The sequence below is a fragment of the Haliaeetus leucocephalus genome, unplaced genomic scaffold (genome assembly GCF_000737465.1).
Source record: "Haliaeetus leucocephalus isolate CR32 unplaced genomic scaffold, Haliaeetus_leucocephalus-4.0 Scaffold395, whole genome shotgun sequence".
Taxonomy (NCBI): domain Eukaryota; kingdom Metazoa; phylum Chordata; class Aves; order Accipitriformes; family Accipitridae; genus Haliaeetus; species Haliaeetus leucocephalus.
Window position 1 is genome coordinate 9,893,328 of NW_010972831.1, and position 19,039 is coordinate 9,912,366.

The window sequence follows — 19,039 nt, forward strand, 5'->3', positions numbered from 1 at the left end:
TTAATTTCTATAAAGTAACCGAAGGCCTTGTTCTCTGCCATCAAAAGAGTCTAAAGGGCTTGCTGTGACAGATGCTGGACAGTCCTGATACTGCAAACCTCTGTACTGCTGCCAGCCAAAATTCTGCTTGTGAAGAGACTAAGACTGTATCTCTCCACCACCGCTCTCTGCTGCCACCGCCAAAAGAGCAGTGAGAATAAAGCAGGATCCTCAGGGTATCAGTACTGAAAGCAACAAAGGAGTAAAGAAGTGAGAACAGAAGCTAAAATGAAGCACTGAAGAGCAGGCAGTAGGATGAGTAATGGGGGTGTGTGATGTGTGGTGTTGTATATGCACCTGGAGTTTTGGTACACATGGGTCTATCCCATCTACGCTCCACTTACTCTTAAATTGGGGTGTGAGAATAAATTTAGTGTTGCCCACAGGTGCTTAACTGCTTCTCATACTGTGCCTTTTCTGCTTGGCAAGGAAGCGCTATCTCTAGCTAAAAGCTGAAGGCAAAGCTGTCTGTGATTTTTCTGCACAGACTAACAGGTCAGTCTGTGTTGCCTCCCTCTGGTGAGGAAACTCCTCAGAGTATTTTTGAATCATTGTTTTCCTGCCATTGCCGGAGCAGAGCCGAAGCACACTGGCTGACCTCAAAGAGAACTCAGTTCAGGGCTCCTACTTCTACAACATTAATGACTTGAGTTTTGCAGATATGGACATTTCACCTTAGCAAACAGTGGCCTGACAAGGACTGGCAAAATGGAGGAGCTCTGAGAGGAGCCAGCACGTACCTGATTTCCACATCATCTGCTGTCTTCCTGCAAACAGATGACCTTCAAGCACAGCCAGGTGGCAAGCACATGGGAACACTTGAAAGTTTCAGAGCAAAAAACGTGGCAGGCTTTTTATCCCAGCAGGCATCTGTTCATCCTCCTGCTGACTCTCCATTTCCCAGTGACCTGCAAAATGCCTTCTTTTGGAGAAGGCTCCCATAGAAAGGCTTACCACATGAGTGTTTATTGTTTAAGAGTTTAAGTCCAGAGAAAGTATGTCACAAATTCTGTCCTTTCTGGCAATCTCTAAACATCTCTAATATTTAAACGGAGCGTCTGCATGGGTGTGCACTTCATACTGATGAGCAAGAGGTTACTGCTGTGCGAGGGCAGTTTTCTCATGAGCCTGCCAATTTTTGTAGCAAGTCTGCATTGGATCTGCAATAGAAGAACATTATTGTTTATATTCCTCCAACAAAGCAAACATGCACTCTTCAAATTATGCCAGTCCTTCCTCAGCTTATCCTAGTCCTTACTGCAATTTATATGCCAAAACCATTGCTATTTCTCCCCCTGGCATTCCAGCTGGGAGTGCTCTGGGAAGGTACAGAATCGATTTTCCCTGCAAGAAGTAGGTCACATGGCAGTATCTTCACTTCCATACATTTGTTCTTTGCCAAGTCCCATCCTAATATCCTCTTGTCCTCTGCTGATTCTGATGGGGTTGGCCTTTTTCCAGTCTGTACTGGGAAACTGGCTAAAAAAAGAAAATCAACCAGCTTCTGCTTGTTGCCAGATGCTGTGCTTTGTAAAGATGGCTTGGGTGAGATCCTGCTGGCCAAGTCAGTAGGAGATTTGCCAGTGATGTACGGGATGCTGCATCAGGCTTTTCCTGCAATAAGCAGTCTTGGCATTTATTACAGAAAGCACCTTGTCATACTAACAACCACCACCACCAGGACTTGGTTCCAAAGGAGTCTGAAATGCGCTGTACAGACTGGACATAGAGGTCCAATAGATAAAGGGTGGGAAATGTTTCTTTCTTACTCATTTTTAAGATAGCAGTTTTCTTCTTTTTCATGCTGGGCCAGATGCTTCTAAAACTACAGGCATAACCGCTTAATGCGGTAGCCCAAGTTGCTTCAACCATTTTGTCAGAGACATCCTCCTTTGTCACCTTCATCCCTCCTCTGCCTCAGTTATCCTATATGCAGAATACAGCTAATAACAACCCCTCAGGTAAAGCACCTTCTGTTGACTGTCTTGCCGGTGGTCAGCTCTTTTGGTGACAGACTGGTTTTTACCCCATGAATTACTGGGCGGCATCCGGCATAACTGGGAGCTCTCAGTACTCCTATAATAGAAGAAGTACTTGTAACACTGGCACCAATCATAAGGCAGCATGCCATCCTAACCACCAGCTTAACCCATCAGCTCTCAGCACATTCACAGGTTTAGGCTTGGAATCTTGATCACTATAACCGACTGCCAGGATGCATGTCCTGCTGTTAGGACATGACATTTTGCCAGCCTACATTGCTTCTTTCCCCCTGCTCTGACAGGTTCCAAGCTACCAGAGTTTAAGCAGCAACCTACAAGATGGCTCAAGCCTTCCACTGGGAGACCATTTCCTATGCTAGCAAGCGGTGCTTGGCATCTTCCACGGCTCACTCCTGCTTGCTGTCTTTCGTATTCCAAAATTAATCCTCTAACCAATGAGGAGATGAAGTTAGAGAACAAGATTCAAAGTTCTAGGTTGCTGCCAACAAGACAGCTTGGATTAATCAGCATACGTCTTTAAAACATACTATAGTGACTGGCAGTGTCAAAGCGGAGCTGAAATACACCGTTTGTGAAAGTACTGGATTAAGTAGGCAGATTCACAGCATCAGGCAAAGCAGAGGGAATGACCGCATCACTGAAATGCATGTGTCCACTTGAACTCCGACTCAAAAAGATGCGTAAGCCTGTGTCCAAATTTGCATCTGATTGGCTTTGTTCTTAAAAACAGATACTCCTGAGTGTTTTGCTGTACTTCAGCGTGACACAAGAAACATAGACATGCAGTGCCAAAGCAAGCATAAACCACATCAATGCACATGCAAAAGACCAGAGGCTTTGCACTTACTGTGTGAAACTTGATTACCACCAGAAGGCAAGTGCACATGCAAAAAGATTGCTAGTGCCCTCAATGTGATTTGCCTGTGTGTTGCATGCTGATCAACACAGCACGTTGCAGTCATAATTCCAGAGCCCTTAAAATCAATTGCGCACTATGATGCAGCGTACAGGCTGCATACCGTAAGTGCTTCGCTGTTGGATTTCCTTACTTCAGGTTTGTTCCCCTTTGGATGTAATTTCTAAGTTTGTTCTATTTTATGAACTGTTTAGTTCCTTGAGTCTCTTTTCATTCACATTAGCAGACCAGTCAGAGCAGGGACTAGCAACTGGGCTCCGGTCTTCCCTCTGCCACTGACTTTCCAGCAATCATTGGGCAAGTTGTTGAATCTCTGGGACTACTGAGACTTAAAGGCCCTTTACACTCTTCTGCCAAAACTGGGGTGACGGGAAGTGGATGTGACTTCAGTTTGCTGTAAGGCTTCTTTAAAAAGCCAGGATCATATAAAGAAAGAAGTAGGTTCCTACTCCACAGTAGCTCGGATATGTTATTGGATTCTGTGAAGTGATCTTCCTGGACAGCACTGTTGATGACTTTTACATTTGGAACGACAAATAAGCATTGCAGAAAAGAAGCTGATACATCAGAGGACTTTCCACATTCCAGCCTTCGGAATTTACTCCTCTGCAGGGAAGCCTGGGATCATGCCTATCATCTCCCACTAGCCAGCATCTGAAAACAGATGCCTGTCTGTTTACTCCCATCAGCCAGAGGAGGTATCCCTCCAAAGCTGGTGGCGCTGTACCTGGATGAAACCGGTGTAAGAAGAGTAGAGGAGTGCAGCCCACTGATTGTGGAGTTGTTCTGCTCAGTTGAGGAAGGGGATAGGCTCCCTTTCTTGTCACAATCATCTGGCAACTTGGTAAGTTTCAGCTGACCTTTCCATTCTTTGTTAAGTGTCACCATCCTTCCTCCCCTCAAGAGACACTGAAATTGAAATACCATTTTTCCTTGCTTTTTTCAACAGCTTGCCTCTTCTCTCCCCTTCTTTCACCAATAGCTTTTATCAATCCTCTCCATGCCTTTTTCTCTATTACCTTATATAATCTTTCTCTTGCTGCACTAGTCATCGCTTTTCCCACTATGGTCTTGCCATTCAGGACAACAGGAGGACTGCCTTTCATGCAACTTCTTCCAGTAGTGTTTTAACATCAAGTTCCCAGGCAGAGGATCTGGGGTAGTGAGAAGGTGGGAGAGCTTGTAAGGTAGGAAAAGAAACCTAAATTCCATCACGTGAGTGTGATGAAATAAACAGAACCATATGGCAAATCTGGTCAACATTCACTACATCTTCCAGTCTCTGACAGGACCGTGCATGTGTCTCTGTGTGGCCGGTACTGTTTGCCCATAACATCCATGGGTGTGCCCATGTGCATTTGTGAGCTGAAGCACGAGCTGGGGAATCCTCACCTGAAATAAGTTCTTTCTAGACTTGTCTTAAGTCATACTCATTTCAGACCTTGAGAAAACACAATTAACTAAAATGAACTAATCTAAAAGCAAAGTAATCCACTGGAATTTATGCAACAAGGATTTAAAGAGGTGCCTTAGGTGCAGGAAGACTTTGGATAGTTTAAGTAACAAGCCGATTCTAAAATGGGATGAGTTGAGCGCACATGAACAATTGCTGCTCAGATGAAGTTTTACAGTCTGATGGCATGTGAAATTACAAGATTTTGGCAACTAAATGAGCATAAACATTCTAAATATTAAAAATCAGTTATGTTCTTAGTGACTTACCTTGGTCATTAGTTCTAATCTGCAAAGCTTATTTGAAAACAGCTGAAGATAACAATCACTTTGTGTGGGCTAATAGTCAAGAGTCCTCAGTTGTTTAACATAACTGACAGGCAACTTTACCGTGTCATCCTTTCCTGGCACTGGGAATTATCACAACACTGAAATGACAATGGCAGAAAGCAACAGAGTGCATGCACAAGGCACCTGCCTGCAGATACATGTGCAATCACATACATCCACAGGCAGCAAAAGGAGCAACCCTTCCCCGATTTGTGCGCGGTCTTTCAGCTCCTTCAGCCCCATTGACTCACCACAAGAAGGACTAACGGTCTCTGTTACACTTCAGGGTGCCAAGCCCTGTAAAGGGTAACATTTAAGAGACAGCAGTCGCTGCCATAGCTGCAGACTTTGTTGTCTCAATACTGATCTTGGATAACACTGAGGCCTGGTCATCCTCAGCAAATCACTATCTGATCGTGTGTCTGACAGCATTCCATGGGCAGTTCCAATTTTTTCCAGGTCAGAGTTCTAGCTTTTCATGGCAGAAGGCAACCTGATACTCTGGCCTAGCTCCAGCTTACACAGGACTGCCAGCCGAGGGGAAGGCCTCAGCGATGGGACATTTTTTGTCAGCACCTGTCTCAAAGTGCTCTGTTACAGAAGTGGAAAAAATCTACAGTCACTTCACCGAAACCAGTTCCTTAATCACATTTCCTCCTTAGCACCTGCTTCATCATGCACAGCATCTTACATGTGTCTTATTATTAGCTGTTATTTTCCACAGCACTTAGCTTACCCAGTCTGGGGGCCAGAGGTGATGCCACTGGAAATTCTGAGACTGGGGCAGAGGTGGGCAAAAGGGAAAAGTAACCATGAGTCTTACCAGGCTCTGGTGCACTGTGAGAGTGACCCAGGCCGAGGGTCTCACAAGCAAACCCCTGGGAGGGAGGATGAAAACTTGCTACTGTAGTAATTAACCTTTGGATTTTGCATTTGAAAGGAACAGGGTTGCCCACTATGGGAAGGTGACAGCTCCATGGTTAGCAACCTGACATCCCATCAGGCTGGGACACCGCTGCATGCATCCATGGCTGGGAAGCTTCTCCCAAGGAGTTGCCAAAAGACATGCAAAACTCCAACTAAAATGGCCAGTGCTTTGTTCTCAAGTCAGCTAATTGCAGTCTGCTTTTGCCTTCATCCTAAGAAACACCTTTGCCAGGCATCTGGAGAGTTTCAGGAATGTCAAGAGACCAGTAGCATGCTGTTCTTGCTCATGCCTCGGGTGTAATCTACTGCTGGGTACCCCATTATCTCACTCTGCATTCCCCAAACACTTCATAAACTACTCCAGCTTCCATTACGGAATTCTTCAGGACTCTTTGACCATTTATCAGGCCAGGGCTTGATAGTGGCTTTCCTGTCTGATAATGCTGGTTGATGAGCTCTTCAAGCATCCTTCACAAACCCTCCAACACATTCCTGTGTACCGCATAAAATTCCCACCGTTTGGATAGTGGCCTGACCAGTATGTTGGCTTGTCTCTTTTCCTGAGTGGGGTTCCCTTTTTCCTGGATGCTCTGCTTTTCTGGCTTGTTATTCTTCCTAGCCTGCTATGACCTGTCCCTCTCTTCCTTGTTCTACAGCAAATTAATTTCATTACGTCTCCTTTGGGAGGGAGATTGTGAGTGTTAAAACATGCTCACAGCCTATGGCAAACCTGTACAAATTTGATACAGTCCCAAAGAAAGAACAATCAGCTCTCTTCCTTCAACAGGAAAATTTTAGCCATTGGCTGCTGTGGTGTTTCGGCCTGTGTAACATAGGTGACATGGTTAATGCTCATTAAATCACTGACTGTACCAGTAATTGGCAATAGAGTCAGACATTTACCAAGGGCAGCTACGTAATGTTTGCAGTGCGATTTCTGAAAGGTTGGGAAAGACTTCTACCAAAGACAGAACCCAGACCTTGCATATTTGCATTAAACATAATGGAAGGAATGAGCTGAAGCCCCTAATCAAGGTAAACATGCACATGCTATGCTGGTAATTTAAAAGATAACAGGGCAAATTCCAGTCTCAGCTATAATACTAGGGTAAATGTGGTGTTATTCTATCAATTCCTGCAGTTACTTGAGATTTACAGTTGTGTCTCTAAAATCAGAATGCAGGCCTTGGTCTTGATTTTGAAGATTACACATACTAAGTACTGGATTTATTAGGATGTTTTCCCAGCCAACTTCTGCTGACAGCAATGGCAGTTAGGTGTCTTTTCTTTGGTTTCGGGGTTTTTGTTTGGTTGGTTGGTTGGTCTGTTTGTTTTTTTTAATATCTGACCGTAAGTTAAACCAGAGCTCCAACGCTCTGTCATGAGAAAGGACAGGGAAACTGAGTGGGTGAGTGGAATATTGGGAGGGGCATGCTATAAGTACATAAGAAGGAATGTTAACAGGGAAACTAAAAATAAATGGGGGCTACAGATGAATCCTGATGTAACTGCTTTGACCTCAATGGAGTCATATTTTGTTTCCACTGAGCCATTGCCTCCAACTCTGGCTTCATATGTGATCCTTCATGAATAGCTAAACATGCTCTAATTCGCTAGTTCTGTTCTCCCTTTATTGCTGTTCAGGTACTTCTGAGCTAAAAAGGAAGCTATCTCAGCTGCTTATGTATTTGCAGTCACAGAACTAGTGAGGACCATGCAGGGAGACTACGTTTCAGCTATAGCAAGCCACTGTAATAACAAGGATACCAGAGCATCATTTGGACATATAAACTTTGGCACTGAAAACATGTAAAACCTTATGGCAGATATTAAACTTAAAGGCCACTTCAGTATATTCCCAGAAACCAGTTGTTCAAACAATAAAAGGGGGGCAGTGGTGAGATACAATCTCAAGGTGATTACCCTCTCAAATTCTTAAACTGTATTACTATTGAAGCAAAACAATGCTAAGGACTTCTGATGATACACCTATCTATTTAATGTAAACCTGTTACAAGAACGAGCCTGAGTTTCCTGTTACTTAAGGCAGTACAAATGCACTGATACTACACTAGCATTCCTTGTTTGGGCTCTCACATGCAACAATTATGTCCAGACCCTTCACAAAGTTCTGCTTCTCCAACATTGAACTCCATTTCTCTGCTTAACTGTATTGTTTAAATACAGACAAAATAAAGGACTGACTCTCATTGAAGACAGCGGTATTTGGATGAATCGTAAGACCTTGACTTTAGTATAGTTCAAGCAGACATAAAGAAGTGGGAGCTAATCTCTAGCCAGCACCAACTGTCCTAGACCGTCTGAAGTTACTGAAACTAAAAATATTTACATTCAGTGCAGAGTTGCTCCCCCAGCCATCTGTAGAATAACAGGATATAGCAAGTTGATGATATAAGGACACAGGTAACTCAGAGAGCTTCCACATCAGTGCTTTGGTCACAGTACCATAAATACCGGACACTTCACAGATTATGATCTGGAACATGGTGAGGCAATCGGTGTCCAGGTGGCCTTTATCCAGCTACTGGGAATGCTGGCTGGTTAACCGACAGACCAAACTAAGCAGGAAGTTATTTTGGGGGGTGGCGGGAGGGTGCATTTGTATAGACAGAAAGACAACATGCCATGGTCACTGCATACCCATCATTGTGCCTTGAGTTACCTGGCTGGGCACAGAGTTTGGTCCTCTATGATGGCTGGAATTCAAAAGCTGAGGTTTGTGTGACACTGGACGCTGATTTATCCGGGAGTGCACAGAATTCAACATTGAAAAATGGAAGCAACTAGAAACTGTCTCACTCCTCCTCAGGCAACTATTTGAATAGCAGTTCCCATGCTTTTACCAACTATTTGAACAGCTTCACACTAGTGAGTAATCACACTTTGCCTAAGCACAATGGTTCCCCCTGAAGGCCATCAGGGTGGTTTAAACTTGTGACCTTCAGCACTGTCATGAGCTTTGCACAGGAGTGGAAAAAAACCCCACCCAAACAATTCTATAAAAGAGGATTGTTATCCTCTCATACAGGCCAATAAATGAGTAAAAAAGGAAGGTGTTCTTTATCTAGGCTTACAAGAACATTCACAAAAAGAGGGAGAGAAAAGCATTCTCTTCTCATTTGTGTTTTGCTTCATCAAAAACCTTTGATCCCAACTGCTGCTAAGTATTTCTTAGGCAGTACCCAAGTGCTAGTGCAAGCAACTGAAAGGCACTAGTCTAGAAGCACTGGACAGGCTAGCTGGACCCTGGTGAGGCATTAATATCAGAGCAATGAACACCGAGATGCGGAGAGTGGCAGCGTGCTCACCAGTGACCTTGCTTCGACTCATTTTATATAGAGCCAAACTAATCCCTGATTCCTTAGATACATATACCTCTTCCTGTGAGTAGATCACTAAGTTCTTTAAGAAAGCCAAGATTTTTATCCACATTTTACAGACAGGACAGAAACAGAGGCATTTTCTGAAGTGATCTGCCTACAGCACCACTGGTTAAGCTGCTGTATGAGAACTCATCTTTGTACAGTTCCCATTTGGTCCTCTAGCATCAGCCCTGAGCTTTGCCTCCATGCTGCTTCAGCATGTGCCCTGACAGCTATGAAAGGAGGAAACGGGGGGAGTGCACCTATCCGTCTGTCTCTTTCTCGCTGCACTAAGATATGTCCCTCAGCTAAGAAATATATAAGACTTCCCCAATGGAATTAAACTAATACAACTTCCTCATCCTTCAACCTAAATTTAGAGAAAATATGGGGACCTTCCATACACTTCTGGTTTTAAACTTTCCCATGAACATCAACATAAAACCTTTCCAGAAATTCCTCCCCCCACCCCCCACCCTGTATTTAGAAAGGTGGGGTTTTCTTCCATAATCTGCAGGATTGTAGAACTGGCAGTTCCTTTACCTGTATCCTGTACGGCTTGGAACAGCTTGGGAGCTTTGCTCCAAATTAGCATTGCAAGTAATAACCAAAAGAGTTGAGATGCAGAGCAGAATAGCAGACATTTGACAACTGTTATCCTGAAATCAGTGGAATATACAATGCCTTTTTTCCAGCCCTGCTACTATATTCCCAATGAGCTCCTTACAATGTAGACCTGCACTGGGCTGCCCACACGAACAGTAGGCAGTCATATGTGGTGGTCAGCAGTATGCCTTCTACATGGTAGCTTGTAAGCAGAGGTGAGCTCACTCTTCTGTTACAAGCAAACCAGAAGCTACATGAATGTGATTAACCAGCAGCACCTAGTACCAGTAGTTCGGGCCTGAAGCTTACCCTTCCCAGAGCATATGCAGAGTAAACTAGACTCTCCTCTAAAATACCTGGACCTATCTTCACAGATGCGCTAAGTAAGATTCAGCAGGCTCACAGGCAGGTAGTCTGGCTTGCACCACTAAGAAACACGCAACTTTGTTCTGAAGGTTTTTAGCAGTCAACAGAAATAGCACTTAGGAAAGGTCAGCAACTCATCTTTCTGGACCCAACAATAATAACAGGGCCAGCAAGGTTGTTCTGTGATGACAGCCACAGTGAATTATAACCTGCAGGGGCTGTGTGACAGCAGGAGCAAATAAAATGCGGTAATGTGAGTAGCAGCTTGGACATTGCGCTTTTTATGGCAAAGGGGTATTATTTTCACCAAATACAAACATACAAACAAACAGCCAAGAAGGGGGTGGGGAGGGGGGTGGGAAACGGACACACGATGCTATTACCGGCACAATGATTCTGCATTTTTACAAAGCAGCAATCTTTGTAACAAGATGCCCACTGCAACTTAGAACCACAGTATCGCTGTGCATGCATTTGTCAATGATCAGTGAGAAACACTGAGGTCAGAAGGCCAGTGATTAGAAGGGTTCACTTTGAATGGACGTGCCTAAGCAAAGAGATTCTGGTAAACAAGTAATTAATCCAGTCTCTTAACGCCCACTTCTGAGCTGCATAGCACCTCACTGGAGTGTTGAAACGAAGGTCCCTGAAGGTCCCAAGATGAAGATGTTGCCGAAGAAATTGGTAGCTTTGATTCTTGTTCCGACTCTGCTGTGGGTTTGGTGCCTGACCTTGGTCAAGTAATTCAAACTGCTGTTGAACTTGTTGTTTCTGGTCATCCACTGCTTCCTCTTTTCCCTGCTAGACATTACTCTCTCTTCAAATCTGCACCTATGGTCCACCCCTAGCAATTTAGGTCCCCTTTAGCACTTTCAGTAGAATTCTACCAAAACCAAATTGACTCTGAAACATTTTCCGAGAATTCTGGATCTGTTCCATCCACTGAAAGGAATAGGTACCTAATGTTCCCCACGTCAATGGAAAAAACAAAATCTATTAACATGAAGCATGAATGACTTTCCAAGTTGCAGGGTACTGCCTTGAGCAGATGCTGAATGAGATGCTTTCTAAACACTTAAACCCAGAGAACCCGTGAGAAACCTGAATGCAGAAGGGGTAGCTTCAATAACAGAATAAGATAAAGAGAAAGCCAAAGGCCTGTGAATTATAGTCATCACCTACAAAGGCAATTAAGATGGCTAGATTTGGGGTAAATCTAGGTACTCTTGAATGGCTCTCTGGAGGAAGCTCTCACTCCATCAAAAAGCCAGAGAGACCTAGGGAGATGTAGACTTTTAAATGATGCACCCAAGCCTAAAATACGAATACTCCCACTTAACAGCTACATTGAGAGGACCATGCAAAGCCTGGGAAGGTAGATACTGACTACATCCACACCCACTGTGCATGCCCATGCCGAAAAGCTCCTCCAACCTAATAAAAATATTATTGCTTATTAAATATTTTTCAAGATTCATATTGTACTCACTGTCTTTGTTATTGCAGTCTAGGGGGATTGGATGGAACACTATGCAGCTCAACTTTGAATGTATGCCCTGACCCACACTCAGATTTTGGAAGCAACTCCTGCTTTCCCCACAGATCAAACTGACCTCTCTGTCTGTCCCTCCTCAGCACTCCCAAACCACATGTTCAAAGCCGTCATTAATTTTAATCTCCCAGTCCACCCCAGGGCCTGTATAGCACTCAGCATTTGCCACATCTGAGGCATTACATTTTCCAAGTACTGTGAATCACCCATCAAGATGACCAGTAGACCGTTTTCTTGCTTTGAAAATCAGCATTTCTTACAGGCTGATTCAAATCTATGAAATGAGCCTTCCCAATGCTCTCGATTACACTCCAGAAACTAGGACCACCACTCAACTCTTCTTGTGCCTTTCCAAGAACAAGTTGAATTTTTTTGAAAAAACACACCAAAATAAATCACTCCAAATTTTTCCAAGAAAAAGTCCATAGCCAAAACATTCTACCAAAGCAAAACTTCATTGGCACACTCTTTTCCCCCAGGGAAAGTGAGGAGTTCAAAAAGAAAGAGTGACAGATGTTAGCCACCTCACTTGGTGCACCACTGGAAGGCACCCAATGTGATGAGGTGTACAGCATAAGCATCTCTGGAGAACGGAATGGAATACAAATGCCTGAGAGCATAGCCTTTCAGAGTAAGACACGGCATATCTCTAGCATCTTGAGATGACAAAGTGATCAGAGTAAAGCCAAGAGAAGTAAAATCTGCTATTTGAGCTACAATCAACCAGCTAAATGCAAGAATTGCAACTGCACTGCCTAGTTCAACAGGGAGAAGAGAGGGGAGGAGAGGGAGGGAGGGGAGGGAGAGAGAGAGAGAAGCCATTTCTCAGGAGAGCAACCACAAATAACAGTTTGTTCTTCAGCCTTTGATGGGAGAGATTTTAACTCCAGGATATCATGCTCTTTATAGTGCTGTCTAACAGGAGTAGGGGGCATCTCTCACATAGTGAATAGCTGAATGAGAAGGAAGATGAACTCTGAGAACTAGATATTTAAAATGTCAGACAGACTACAGACAGTCAGGCTGTGATATTTCCTTATGGAAAATATTCCCCTTGAGAAAACTCACTGCTTAAGTTTCTTTAAGGAGCTTGTAACAGAAGAAACATCCTGCAGAATATGGTGGCACATCCCTTTTAGGTGTCATGGGTGCAGGATTGCCCCCGCTCTACTAAGGCTCTGCCTCAGTGCTGGATATCACTGAAAGGGAGAGACAAGGAAAGTCTCGTGACCCAAACAAAATTCAGAAAAAAACCAACCCTGTAGAAATTTTCAGCAGGACACTGGGTACCATCCTGTATTCCAGACAGTAGAGGCAAAACGCAGACATCTGGTTACCTTCCCCGAGCAGCTCTGCAGCAGCCAGCAAACTGTTAGAAACAAAGCCTGCACCTTGGGAAGGTGAGAATTAAAGTCCAAATGAAGTCATCTTCCATGCCCTCCTCTTCCCCTACTCCTTATCTCACACAGAAGACTACAGCCTAAGAGTCAGGAATCTGTAAATTACACCATGGTGAAGAATGTGAATTATCCCTTTCCAATGGTACCTATGGACCCAGCTGGGAATGTAATCACAGTAGCGATGAAAACGCAAGCCAAACCAAGCTGAGCCAACATGAAAAATACAAGCCAAACTCTGGAGCAAGCAGCGATTAATCTGGTATCATACTCCTCTCTGGTAACAGCCCGTGTTTAATCTGCAGGGCAATTGAGAGGTTTGTGTCAACAGAGGCACCACCATTTGGGCAAAACACAGAAGCAAGGAGCTTGCACTGACGCTTTTTGGACACTGTCACTACTTCTGTTTTGGCCCACCTACCATTTGGGAATGACTTTCTTCTGACATTCTAAAATTCTCAGTATTGCCTTCCATTGTACACAGTACCCCTCAGACCCAGTCCTGAATCATTGTCTTTGGGAGCTGTATCTCAACGAGCAGCAGGGATATTCCTTCCTTATCGAGCCTTTCAGAGCTTTGGGGGAAAACATATACTCTGTTAATATTCCCATTCCACATTATTTACTGCATTCTTACCAATTCATCATGACACAAAATACATTCTGAAGGCTCTTAGAAGTAGCCTCTGTGCTGCTTAAACATATTGGGCACAACTATGAAATTTAAAGTAATGCCCATAGGCCTCACTCACTAGATTTTAAAACCAGGTGGGACAATTAGATCATTTCATTGGCATTCCTAACCATGCTCTGCAGCCCACCAGCAGTCAGAAGGGTGCAAGTAAGTGATTCACAGCAGGCCCATGAAACAGTATGATCGTATACCATTCTCATCCCAAATTTAAAGGGAGCAGTGGCTGGCCATTTGCAAGAAAGTACATTCACTCATGAACCAAAATATCTAGGAATGCCTGTTCTGGGCTGACCTCCTACGTAACACAAACTATGGAATTTATCCAGTCAGTGAGGAAATTCAGTAAAGAATCAGGACTCCATCATACTTGAGGCAGTACAGAGCCAAGTCTGTCCCAGTCCTCAAGAGCATTCTGATTGTGTAAGGTGAGAGCTGACAGGTGGCAAGTGTAGTGGGCAGGGAGTAAGATGGAAAGAGGGTTTTACGTTTCAGAATCTGTGAACTGAAAATAAAAGATGATACCACAGTCAGTGTTGGCAGGGTGATGAGAAAGCCACAGGTGAGCTGACTTCTAAAAGGTCTGCGCTTCATCAGAGTTTCGCAAGAAAGCTGTGAAAAGACCAGGAAGCTCAGGTCAGCTTTGATTCAGTACTTGCAGTTATACTTTTATGGCCTGCAGGCAGTTCCTTTTCACATGTATTTTGTTGGTTGGGAAGAAGAGTTGAAAGATGACAAAATTGACAATTTGGGGACTGAATAACTCAGTCAGGGGAAATGCAGGGCAGAGTTCCATGCTGGATGGACTGCTTTCTAATTTTGTGCTGCGATGCAGATGGACAGATAAGAAACTAATCCTGAGAGCTGAATGCAATGTGCATTCATTCACTTGCAGCTTTCCCAGCTGAGCATGATACTATAGCAGGAGTGAAAACTGAGTTGTAGAATTACCTCTTATCAATGAAATTACAAAAGGGTGAGGGAAAAAAAAAAAAGAAGATTAAAAAAACCCAAACAAACTCTCCTCTTGTTTCTGCCAGGAAGACTCATTAACAGTATCTGGATCTGTAAGAGGCTGAAATAACAAGCAAGTGAATTTATCCTCTGCACTTAATCAGCACAGCTGCAGCACTGACATGCATGGAAATGGAACTAAGCAAAGAACAGCAGCATTGACAGCCATGATGATCGCCAGCTGTCACCAGCTGTCTTCCTACAACCCAAGTAACTGTCACTGAATCCTCTCTGGAGATAGCACATGCTCCACAGATCACCTTGTCAGTCATGCTGTGTTTCTAAGGGTAGGCTCAGCCTTCGACCACGTCACAATTTTCCAAAGGCAACAACTGGCTCCAAATGAAGGTTATTAACAGTCAAGAAGCCTTGCCTTCTCTCCAGAGAGGAGACTGGCTAAGTAAATGTGCAATGCAGAAAAGCCTCTGTGAGAAAGATCCCTTGCCCATGCAATAAAGTAGAGCAGGCACGTCTCTTGTGTGAATCTGGCAGTCAAGACAGAGGAAGCTACAGTGAAACAGCTCTTGGAAAAGCTGGTTTTGATAGCCCCATCATGGTTGTCCCACACCAAGAAAGGCCAGTGACAGCTAAACAGACAGCAAGCAAGAGTCTGCAAAACCTTCCAGTGTCCAAAAGACAGCGCAAGGTAAGTATTACTGAACCTAAGCTTCCATGGACTCTGTCCTCAGTCAAGACACAGCACACGGAAGTCAAGCAGGATGTATCAGGCTGCAAGGATCTGAATGAGCAGTACTTCCTTCAGCAGTGGCTCCTAAGGCCACTTGCACACTAGCACCACCTCCTTTTGCACACTTCTGTCCCCTGGGAGCAAAGGTTACCATAGCCTCAGCAGCTGTGTGGGGCTGCCAGCTAGAGCACATCTAGAGAGTTATTTGGTTTTAAAAGAAAAATCTCCTCCCCAAGTGTTTTGTTTTACAACTCAATCACTTTACACACCTCCACAGAACTATGGACGGGACATTAACTCCCTCCAAGGCAGGTCAGAGCCTCTTAATCCAGACCTACTGCCCACAGAATAACTGTAATCCTTACCTACAATACAAGCCAAAGAAAGAAGCTGAGGAATGCAGCTAAAATGATACTGTGTGACTCGCCTCAAACATACGCAGCCATTGTGACTTCATCACATCTTCTGATTCTCTCAAAACAACTCTGAAAGCCCTGATAGCCTGAGTAAAACTGCCCTAGGACCATAAATCTGCAAAGTGCTCTTGGTTGCTTGTCATATTCTAACTCCCTTACTTTGGATGCAGGAGCAGAGAAGTGGATGTTCAGTGCTATACTTTGCAAATACATACAAACTGAGCCAGGGTACTGGCATTTTGCCTGCAGGCCAGAAGCCAGCTATGGCCAAGTGCTAACTTAACTTTGACAAAGGCTGGCTCAGCCACTCTGGGCAAATCACTTCTCTCTTTCTGGCCTCAGGGTGAAGTACACAGGCAGACTTGCTCAGGCAGTGAAGCTAGGATAAGTAGTTCCTTCTCACTGCCCTATCCACCTTTCTCTTCAAGGAGCTGCTACAATGGTCTGAGCAGTCACGGTATAAACTAGGTAACAGAGATAATCCCCAGGATGGAGGGATTTTTTTGTTTGTTTAAAGAAAGCAAGCTAGAAGTAACATGTCACAGCACAGCCTCACTGACACCCAAGTTACCAAATCAGGAAGGCACTGAATTAAATGCAGGCCAAGGGCAAGCAGCAGAGGGCAGGAACTTTTTCACGGGAGAAAATGGATTGGTCCTGTCCTAAAAGAAATGGGCATTGTGACAATTTCCATCTTCAGGGAGGGCCTGTTAGCTAAGAGCATACAGCTAGGGTTTTAGTAACATGCTCCCTCAAATACCCTTTGCTGTCTCAAGGCCTGTGATGCTGACTTAACTCCTCTAGACAAATTTTCAGTTCCCACCTGTCTGTCATTCCCAGGTAGCTCATGAAACAAACTCTGGATCACGCATACTAGAAAGAAGTAAACTCCTACTGCCCTCGAGTACGTTCAGCTAGCTAAACTTAGGACAAAAGATAGTGGCCAAACTGCCATATCGTCATAAAATACAGCACTTTGATTTTATACAGATATATAATCTCGACTGGAAAGCTCCAAACACTAGCAAATACAATACCTCCTTGGACAAGTTGTTCCAACAGCTGATTCCTCCCACGGAGGAAAAACAAACTTGTTTTTCAGTCTGAATATGCTTCATTTCTGCTTCCAAGCACTAGATGTCATTGTGCCTTTCTCAGATGGCACAAACAGCCCTCAGCAAGGATGCTTCCCCAGAGGTGCTCCGAAGGCATGACTGCAGTGTGTCTGAGTGAGCAAGATGTGGGCTGCCTGCCTCCTTTCTGTGGGGCTGGACTCACACACTGCCCAGTGTTAACACCACCCCGTGGGGGACACACCCAGCTTCCTCCGGTCTCAGCACCCAGTCTCCGACAGACACGCCATGTCATCATCCATGAGTGGAGCTCCCACAAGCTTTTGCAATCAGTAAAAAGCATCTCAACACTGAGCTCCACGTTACACATTGTGTCTGAGGAGATGGGGACCAGTCCTAAGGGCTCTTGGACCATTTTAAGGTTCCTTAAGGTTCTAGAGCAACCCCTGTGCTGTTCACAGGGCTGCAGTGAATTTCTCTCACATTGCCACAGACATTTGGCTGTTAGGAACTGTTTGCATCACCCTGGGGGCTGCCAGGATCCGTCCAGTGCCGTGCAGGGTCCTGAAAGCCGGTCCTGGATTATCCATCAGCTCCTGAGACATTCCTGGTGTGTCTGGCGCCAAGGGCTGGGGCCTTCGGTGGTGGGGGTTGGAATTTCCATAGGGACAGGTGACTTCCTGTCAGCCCCACTGAGCCCCATTACATGCATTAGGGGCGTTTTGGTGTGTAGGAAGGCCTGCCATTTGTCATGCAAAGCGTGACAAAGTCTTCTGTTTAGCCTTCCTTCTGTCTCAGACTTTTCCACGTGCTTTTTGGTGTGCCTCAGGGTTTTCCAATTTCCTTTTGGCATGCCACCGGGCCATTCTTTTGCCTTTCTGTGCTCCCAGAGTCATCCAGTTGTGTGTCACCCCCTGGCGTTTCTCTTTTACCCTTCTGTCGCACTGCAAAGTTCTCCATTTGCTCTCTTGTCCTCTTAACACTACTTCTCCTTGCACAATCCAGGTTCCTCTATTTAGCTTTCAGCATGCCATTTTCAGGAGGTGGGGCACACCTCAGCTGCTTTGGCAGGCCCGGCTGATCTGATGGGGCTAATGGCGGTGGCTCACCAGCTCCCGATGGACAGCAGCTCTCGACCGAGGGGCTGGCGGACCGGACTGCAGCTGTGGACGGACGGGCAGGGGTGCGTTGCCCCCCGAGGGACAGTCGTGCGCCAGGGACTTGCCGAACATTGCCGGCTAGGACCAGAACTACGGCTGCAACCGTGAAGTAGGCGAGCGCTGATGGCGGCTTTGTGCTCGGGCAGCGGGCCCCGCCCATTCCGGGGCGGTGGGGGCAGACGGGAACGTCGCGGGCAATTTGACAGAAAAGCTGGGAGTCCCAGCACGCAACGAGCGAGGGGAGAAACAGCCTAGAGTCGTAAGCGAAGCCGCAGTACCGGGGCCGCAGCAGGGCGGCGCACCGCCTTGGCGGGGAGCCGGGATCGCGGCGGGGCCGCACGGAAGCGAGGTGAGGCTGCCGGAGCGCCGGGGCTGCGCCAGAGGCGGCCGACGGCGGGGAGCTTACTAAGGAGTCGTAGTAGCCTGAGGTCAGGTGGACACGGACCTGGGCCAGGTCGTGTCGAGGCGGGGAGTCGCGGAGGAATCCCCGAGGAAGGGTTGGAGCAGCCGGCGGCCGCTCCGAAGGCTCGGAGCGCCGAAGCGGCTGCCGGCTCTGGGCGGGAGAAAGACCGCTCCCAGCGTCACACCGCCCGCAGCAGCGCGCACTGCATGCCGGGAGATATAGTCCTCCGGCACGGCGCCGCTGACCGGGCGCTTTGTTCTCCGCGGCATGCCGGGGGACGAGGCTTCCCGGCCTCCGACTGCCATTCGGTGGTGTTCTTCCGCGCCGCCTGCCCGGAGGCGAGTCCTGCAGCCTTCTTTTGCCCGCCTAGTCCTTTTAGGACCCCTTCTGCATCTCTTTTTCTCTGTCAGAGATTCCTTTCCTCTCTTATCCCTTTTAGATGACGCTAAATCTCCAGTAACTTCAGATGCTTTTAACAACTTAAAATAAGAGTCTGCATTTGCTAGAGTAAAAACAAGTTTAAATTACCTCCCTGTTTATATCATTGCTCTAATACACGCAGTCCTTCATAGTATTAGCCTATTTCCCTTTTCTGTCCTTTGTATGCTTAAACTAAGACAGAG

At 45.7% G+C, this 19,039-nt stretch overlaps 1 protein-coding gene across 1 annotated transcript in view; it reads right to left on the reverse strand.

Annotated features, from left to right (window-relative positions):
- The window catches only part of SMTNL2 (smoothelin-like 2), a 51,535-nt gene extending 33,370 nt beyond the window's left edge, over positions 1-18,165 (reverse strand). Inside the window, exon 1 of the mRNA XM_010573892.1 lies at positions 16,818-18,165. Coding sequence (XP_010572194.1) covers positions 16,818-16,898 — 81 coding nt within the window. The 5' untranslated portion in view covers positions 16,899-18,165. The remainder of the gene's footprint in view (positions 1-16,817) is intronic.
- Between the last annotated feature and the right edge of the window lie 874 nt (positions 18,166-19,039).